General features: G+C 40.9%; 1 protein-coding gene across 1 annotated transcript; it reads left to right on the forward strand.

Moving 5' to 3' along the window:
* The first annotated feature begins 834 nt into the window (after positions 1-834).
* On the forward strand, positions 835-5,302 carry b3gnt7 (UDP-GlcNAc:betaGal beta-1,3-N-acetylglucosaminyltransferase 7). Its single transcript, XM_073476960.1, has 2 exons — positions 835-1,068; positions 2,802-5,302. Exon 2 carries the CDS (start codon positions 2,803-2,805, stop codon positions 4,045-4,047), a length of 1,245 nt encoding a protein of 414 aa, XP_073333061.1. The 5' UTR covers positions 835-1,068; position 2,802; the 3' UTR covers positions 4,048-5,302.
* The last annotated feature ends 2,485 nt before the right edge of the window (positions 5,303-7,787 follow it).

A 7,787-nucleotide genomic window follows, 5' to 3' on the forward strand; every position in this document is an offset into this window, starting at 1 on the left:
TGGGGGCAAATATCATACTTTTTACTCCACTACATCAATCTGATAAGTTACCAGTTACTTTTCAGATTGCATGCTTTATCAAAAAAATGCTGAATATCACATCCGATAAGTGGCCTTCACATATAAATTACTTTTACTTGTACTTTTAATACTATATACTATATATATTTGCCTGAAAATCACTTTGGATAGTTAAGTACATTTGATATCAGATTTAAAAACTTTAAGACTTTTACTCAAGTACTATTTGTATGAGTGACTTTGACTTTTACCAAAGTAATGTTTTAACACAAGAACCATTACTTTTACTGAAGTATGACTTTTGGGTGCTTTTTGCACACACTGGTATCGTTTTAGGGAATTTGGGGGGTTAAATGGCCTCTGGAGGAGTTGTCTTCATCAGATATTCATAGCAGTGTAGTGAAGGTTTTGACAAGCATGTAGGAAGATTAAAGTTACATAAAATACGTGCGTAAAAACAAACGGACTCTTGAGCGCAGGCGACTCTGGAGTTGGGGTGACGATGACGGAACTCAAACATAAAAGCATAATTAATGGCAGTGAGACAACAATAGGTCTGGCCTCGTGTTTGGTTTTCTCATCCCGTGGACTTTAATTACGACGATAAACCAAAGGAGATCCAATATTTGCACCGTCTGAAGAGGTTAATTGAAATTATGATGACGCATCATGCGTATGGGGTGTGTGTTCATGACGGGCGGACTCCGTCTTCCCTGCTTATCCATCATCCACGTCCTGTGTGTGTGTGTGTTTGTGTGTGTGTGTGTGTGAGAGAGAGAGAGACTTTAAAGAGCGGCTCTCAGTGAGGGGGTGAGCGCAGTGCTGAGCAGCAGCGCAGACCACATAACGCACATCTGCGCCACCAAGCAAAACGACCTCCAAACTCTGCTCGCGTCGATGGAAAGGATTATTTTATTTCATTTTTTATTGTTTTAAACCGACGAGACATAATCTGAACCACCTCCCACTTTTCTGGGCTCGATCGATCTGCATTTTCTATTGGGGGTATCATCTTGAATCGACCGCGTAAAAAACATCAGAGAAAACGTAAGTGGAAATCTTCTTTTTTCGACATTTCATTACTGAATGATGGGTTAACAATTGTACGTGATGCTGAGCTGACTTGTTTGGTTTGGTTGAATCTCTGCATGTTTACCGCCCACGAGTCTCGAACTCCGGGTCTTAAAACTCTTGGAAGTTTTCTCAGCAAGATTTTAACTGTAGAAAATGTGTTCACTGCCGAGATTAAGAGAGCAATATAGCCTGTTTCCCAAATTAAACAGCTTGTTTAAAGGAAAATAAAACTATCAAGATGATACAACGGATCTTATAGGTATTTTATAAAATAAATTAAAAAATAAATCATAAATAAATAAAAATAAGTACATTTCATCATCAATAAATGCGATTTTCTCTGATTTAAAGTCTGCATTTCGGTGTGTTGGCTTAGCCCTCAAGGGGCCCACATGGGAGTGTCCCTGGGGTCGTGGATGTAGGTAACGAGCCCTGGCATGACAATTTCCAGGAGGGCTTACTTCACTTTCCTCAAGTACATTCCACGTTTCCTCAGAAATGAAACCGCTCAGATAAAAAGGTGACAAGCGCAACTTATCTCTGCTGCGCGTGAGTCATGTTAGAGAGAGAGAGAGAGAGAGAGAAAAAGGAGGCGTACAGTGAAACACACAGGGAGGATTTTAGATTTCTGTCTGTCTTTTCCTGTGGTTTGTGTGCAGTATAGCTACAGAGAAAAAGTCATATGTGATCATAGTCCCCTTAGGCTGGTCTTTGCTTTGCTGGCTGTAAAATTGCAAGTATATGTCTGAAGATCTTTTTAACATGCGGGAACTTATCATCCGTCCTTCTTTGTTTTATTGGTTAAAGGATGACACAGCAAGTGTTCTCCTCTAATCTCTCTCTTCTAATGTGACCATGCGGTTAAACCTCAAAGGGATCATTTATGGATTTCTGTGCATGTTTGCCCGTATTTTTATATACGACATATAAGTCTCAAAGTGTTTTAATCATGGTCCAAAGCACTTCATAATTATGTTTTGAAAACTGCTGTGTAAATCACGTTTATAGTTATTAGTCATGTAGTTATTAATAGTTATTTATTTAGTTTTAAACTGGTCAGACGTCCATATCTTATGGAACTGAGTCGTGACAATGGTGTAATTGAAAAACGTACACTCGGTGTGTTATTCTCCGTCCTAGTCATTCGGTGCTGAGTGGCATGCAGTTTTTGCGCACGATGCAGATACTGATGTTGGGGAGTTAAACATTCGGCCACTACGCACACATTTTTCGCAGTGATCCCTCATATGTGGTTATCAAACCCTTGTGATAAATATCTATAATGGAGGCAGGATATTTTAGAGTTTGATAACAGTATTGTCTATAAATGTCATCAGTGAACTGAAACTGTGAACTTCACCCAAAGTTGAGTTTAATAAGTTATGAATTCCAGGGAAAGATTCTGGTTAAGTTTTACAGAAGAGCAATAGAAAGTATCCTGACTGGAAATATCACAAATTGGTTTGTGCACGGCCCAGAACAGGAAGCTTCTTGTACCTTGAGTCACCTAAGCATTGTTTTTTGTACTGTGTTCTTTTAAACCAAAAAGATTTCAGATTTCATATATTTGATAGGCCAATATCGCCCAATCTACTAGGTAGATCACAGTTAAATTAGAGTTTAAAAACAGAAAACAGACTAAATAAATCCATTTAAAGGTAGTAGCCATATCTCATACTGACATCTTGATCTTTGTCTTCACCCAGGATGAACAACAGAGATCGCTGGAGGGTGTACAAGAGGCTGTGCTTCATGTTTTTCCTGGCTGCAGTGGCGCTGACTGTTGTCCAGAGAGGGAACATCAACATAGGTGCTCCCTTCGAACTCCAGAGGCAGGCTCGCATGGATGCCTCTGCGGGAGTGGAGCCCGGATTGAAGAATGACTTGTACCTGGAGATAAAAAGCTTCTGGAAGGCTGGCAAACACCTGGCGGTGCCCAAACTTCAGGCCACCACAAAGCAGTCCACCACCATCAATGAGGAGAGCAGCCCCAGAATCTGGGATGTAACCAGCACCAACTGTACCGCCAACCTCAACCTCTCAAGTCAGGATTGGTTTGCGGGCCTGGAGCAAAATTTCAAACAGTTCATGCTTTATCGACACTGCCGCTACTTCCCCATGATCCTCAACCACCCAGGTAAGTGCGCAGGGGACATATATTTGCTCATGGTAATAAAATCCGTAGCCACGCAGCATGACCGCAGGGAGGTCATCCGAAAAACCTGGGGCAAAGAGCAGGTGGTTGACGGCAAGAGGGTTAAGATCCTTTTCCTTCTTGGTAAACCCCCAAATGAGGAGGAGAGAGTGAACCATCAGAAGCTGGTGGAGTACGAGGACCAGATCTATGGGGATATCCTCCAGTGGGACTTCCTGGATAGCTTCTTCAACCTCACGCTGAAAGAAACTCACTTCCTCAAATGGTTCCACACTTATTGCCCCAAAGTACACTACATCTTCAAGGGGGACGATGACGTCTTTGTCAGCGTCGAGAACATCTTTGAGTATCTAGAAAGCAGCAAGCACGCAGAGAACCTGTTTGTGGGGGACGTGATTTTCAAGGCTAAGCCCATTCGTAGAAAGGAGAACAAATACTACATCCCCCAGGCTATGTATAACAAGACACTCTACCCTCCATATGCAGGCGGAGGCGGTTTTCTGATGGACGGACCTCTGGCGAGGAGGCTTTACTGGGTGGCGGACACCCTGGAGCTCTACCCCATCGATGATGTGTTCTTGGGCATGTGTCTGGAGGTGCTTCAGGTCACTCCTATCAAACACAACGCCTTTAAGACGTTTGGCTTGGTGAAAAATAAAAACAGTAAGATGAACAGAGAACCCTGTTTCTTTAGGAGCATGATTGTGGTGCACAAGCTGCTCCCGTCGGACCTCATGGACATGTGGAATCTGGTCAACAGTGACCTGGTCTGCTCACAGAAAGTGGAGATCCTATAGCTTGATGGGTAACACCAGGTATGGACAGCACCAAGAGCTGCACCTCGGTGGATACTAGTATGATGCAGTAAACTCTCCTTTATGTGGAGAAGGACAGTGGACAATATTTGAATTTGCAGTTTCTGTGCAGAAATGCAATTTTCGGGGGAACAAGTAAAGTAAATTATATAGAGTTTTTAAAGGTTGTTGACTTAGAATTATGTATTTATATTGGCATTGTGAAGGACTCACACTGTCAGCACGCAGATTCAGAGACAATAACAGGAATAACAAGTAATGGCATCGTGTGGCTAACACCTACATATTTGCTTCTGCTAGTTTGATATGGTGACATGGCAAACTCATTAATGTGAATACACGAAGATTTAAGTTAATGGTCCACTTTGCGAGAAAATTGATTTCTGACTCTCACTCCCAACTCGTCAAATACTGACGCTTTGGGATGGCGACCGACCCGACCTTCAATCCCAAAGCGTCAGGATTTTACGAGTTGGGAATGAGACTCAAAAATCAGCTTCCTTACTCAAAGTCCTTGCAAGGACAAAACAACAAATCTGTTTAATTTGCTGTAGCATATTGTGCTTTCAGGTTGGTCAGAGGGAAATCATGCTTGGCTTAGTTTGATCGTAGCAGTCATGCACACCTGTAGTTGTTAGCATTTTGGGTTTGTACTAAGTGTTACACATTGCTTTCACTTGAACCAGTGTGCTGTAGTGGCTTCAAATGGCTTCAAGTAAGAGAAAGAAACAACCCTCTCTACCTCAGTGATTTGGTTAAAACTCTTCTTCACCATTTCTACTGTAACCATGATAAGATTTTAATCACTTTTTGTACTGTAGAGGTCCTTGCACTCTCTCTTTTTTTTTAATGTGATTGACTTGATCTGGACTTCTACTACTCTAAAACTACTGGAAACTTGTGGAAAATGTTACGTGTATGCGGTCTGTGGATTTGAATGTGCTGATATACTTGACATGGATTCGGTAGAGGGTTTATGATGACACTGTGAACTAAAACTAATGCTGGTACGAGTATCTGACATGTTAATTTAATTGTCCCCCAGTACAGGGCAAATGTGGGGTTCTTCTATTTAATTTAAAGCATCAGATGAGGGTATTAAAGGAATGTTCAATGATTATAAAGCTGAATGTTTTGGGGGGAGGGGTAGCGGGTGATGATTAAGTATCGGTGATGTAAATATGTGTAAAAAATCTAAAATGTACATAGAATGGCATTTGCAAATAAACATCTTGACAATAGTGTTGTCTTTGAAAATCTGTCCTAGATCAGCTGTTTTTGTGTTTTGCCTTATCAACATCGAACATCTATGTGAAAATCCGCATAAAGTCACCCAACAATAGTGTCCGGTGTCGACATGTGTGGATCAGTTACGCAACTAAACAGTAAAGAAAACACATGTGCTCAAGCCGCTCCGAAAAGTAATAACGGTGTACCCATTCAGTCAGTGGTGAGCAAGAGTATATTCTGTCTGCCGGTGATGAGATGTGATGAGAACTCATCCGTGTATGAATATAAAAGACAGCTGCTTTATAGCGTTTACAGTACATCTCAGAAGAAATATGACTCAACTTTCTCCAATAATCTTTTGTCATTTGGCATGGAAACTTTACATGTTCCTGACTCAGTGTTACATTTCACACTGTTTATGTTAAGCGTCTCCGTCAAATATTGTGTGTCTTTTCACTGCGCAGAACGGCTGAGACTGATACCGCCAAGTTCACAGCGAAGACATTGTTGAGAGCTTTAAGTTGGCCCAAAAAGACAAAAGAGTGCATCGCAATACAAAACAAATACCTTCCTGTTGTTCTTCACAATTCTGCTCAGGACAAAGACAAAAAAGCCTCACAGAAACTGTATCTGCTCTATATTGTGTTTCACAAGGGGTACACTCACCAGCACAGAAGCAAAGCTTAAGAGGGTTTATCTCTTTCGATTGTCCTTTGTTTAACACAAGGTGCAACTGATATGGAGTCAAGCTGAGTTATATAAATCGGTGTGGTATATCCTCCATGACCTGACAATGGAGATCTACCTGTTGTTTACTGTCTGTGATTAAGTTTTTATTGAGGTCTAACCCTGCAGAGACTGTTTTAACAAGTCAGAACAAAGGACAGAGGTAAGAGTAAGCAACTGTGAACTTAAAGATGTTTGAGTAGCAGCTGTAAGACCACTGATCACATTTCCTTGGTTGTTTGGCGTCCTGGGAGTCCAGGTGCTGGCAACATCGGGGTGTCAATGGGGGGTGACAAGTAATTTATTGGTGTGAGTGAATTCTTCTAAATAACCCCTATTTCAAAGAAACACAAGTTACACAAGGATGTTCCTGTGTGAGAAAGAGGAACCAACCTTTGCTTTCATCATGAAATTGGGTTACATTAATGACAGTTGGGAAGTCTGTCATTGTCCCCAGGCATTCTGTAAAACAAATGTAAGTAAATTGTGATTTCAGCTGAACTCATAGTGGTAGAAGTAAGACGTTTTCTCTTTCACTGCTGTACTGTACTGTCTCTTCTGCAAAAGGGATCTTGATCCAGATGAGATCACCTGATTAAATAAAGGTTGTGATGTCGGGATTATGAGTGAAATCTCTCAACCACTATTGGAAGGATTGTTGTAACATTTTGCATCAAAATTCAACCAAATGACGTAGGTTAAGTAGCGTGGGATCATGGGAGGTGCCTTCATTGTTAAACAACCACCATTGCTGACGAAAATCTCAGGGAGAAATGGTCCTGGACAAGGTTATATAGTAAAGACTCTTAGACTTGGACAGACTCTCTTGCTGTAGTTATGGAGATATGCAACCAAATGAAACGCAACGTTACCGCGAATAATATATGGATCTCTCTGGGTTTGAACATTGTTGACAACATTGACACATTAATGCAGAAATGTTACATAGTATTGCTTTAATGTTTTATGCTAATTAGCATGTTAATGAACTCAACTGGTAAACGTGGTGGAGTTGGCATGTTAGCATTGTCATTGTGAGCATGTTAGCATTTAGCACAAGGCACTGCTGAGTGCCACTACAGCTCTTAAAGGCTAACTCTACCGATCCTCTACATAAAGCGTGTATACAGTTGCATTGTGGGTAATGTGGGTGGCAGGTTTTGAAAAGCAGTCCACTGGCTTAGCATTGGACTCTTATAACAAGAGGACTCATTATGCATGAGTTTAAAAACAAATTTTATTCCACGCATTCTTCTTCCTTTTCAAAACCTGCCACCTACATTACCCACAATGCAACTTAACAACTGACAACTGAGTTAACTTAACTCCATCAGTGGAGGCAATTTATTAGATTCCATGCAGCTTCCTCTCGAGTCACAAAAGGCTGTATACTACTTTTTTCACATATGCAGCAGTACTCCCCAAGACCTGTAAACACACTTTAATACAAATCGGTGGAGTTACCTTCAATCTTTTTACTCATCATAAAGAAATATATCAGAAACATTTTACTCATATCCTTAACAAAAACCACTTGTGTGCTACTTATCTCAATCAATTAGTTAATAAAGATAATAAATTACTCAGCAATCAGACTCAGACTACACAAAAACACAAAAAAACAATAAATGTATTTGAACTAGAGACATGGCGGGAGAATGACTTTTAAGGTGTCCTTGCGATCAGTCATTGCCTGTACTGCAGCTGAGTGAGCACATTGGAATGTTTTTATTTGTCAGTGCTCAAGTGTGTACTGTATTTGTGTG

This window comes from Pagrus major, chromosome 11, assembly GCF_040436345.1.
Source record: "Pagrus major chromosome 11, Pma_NU_1.0".
Taxonomy (NCBI): Eukaryota; Metazoa; Chordata; class Actinopteri; order Spariformes; family Sparidae; genus Pagrus; species Pagrus major.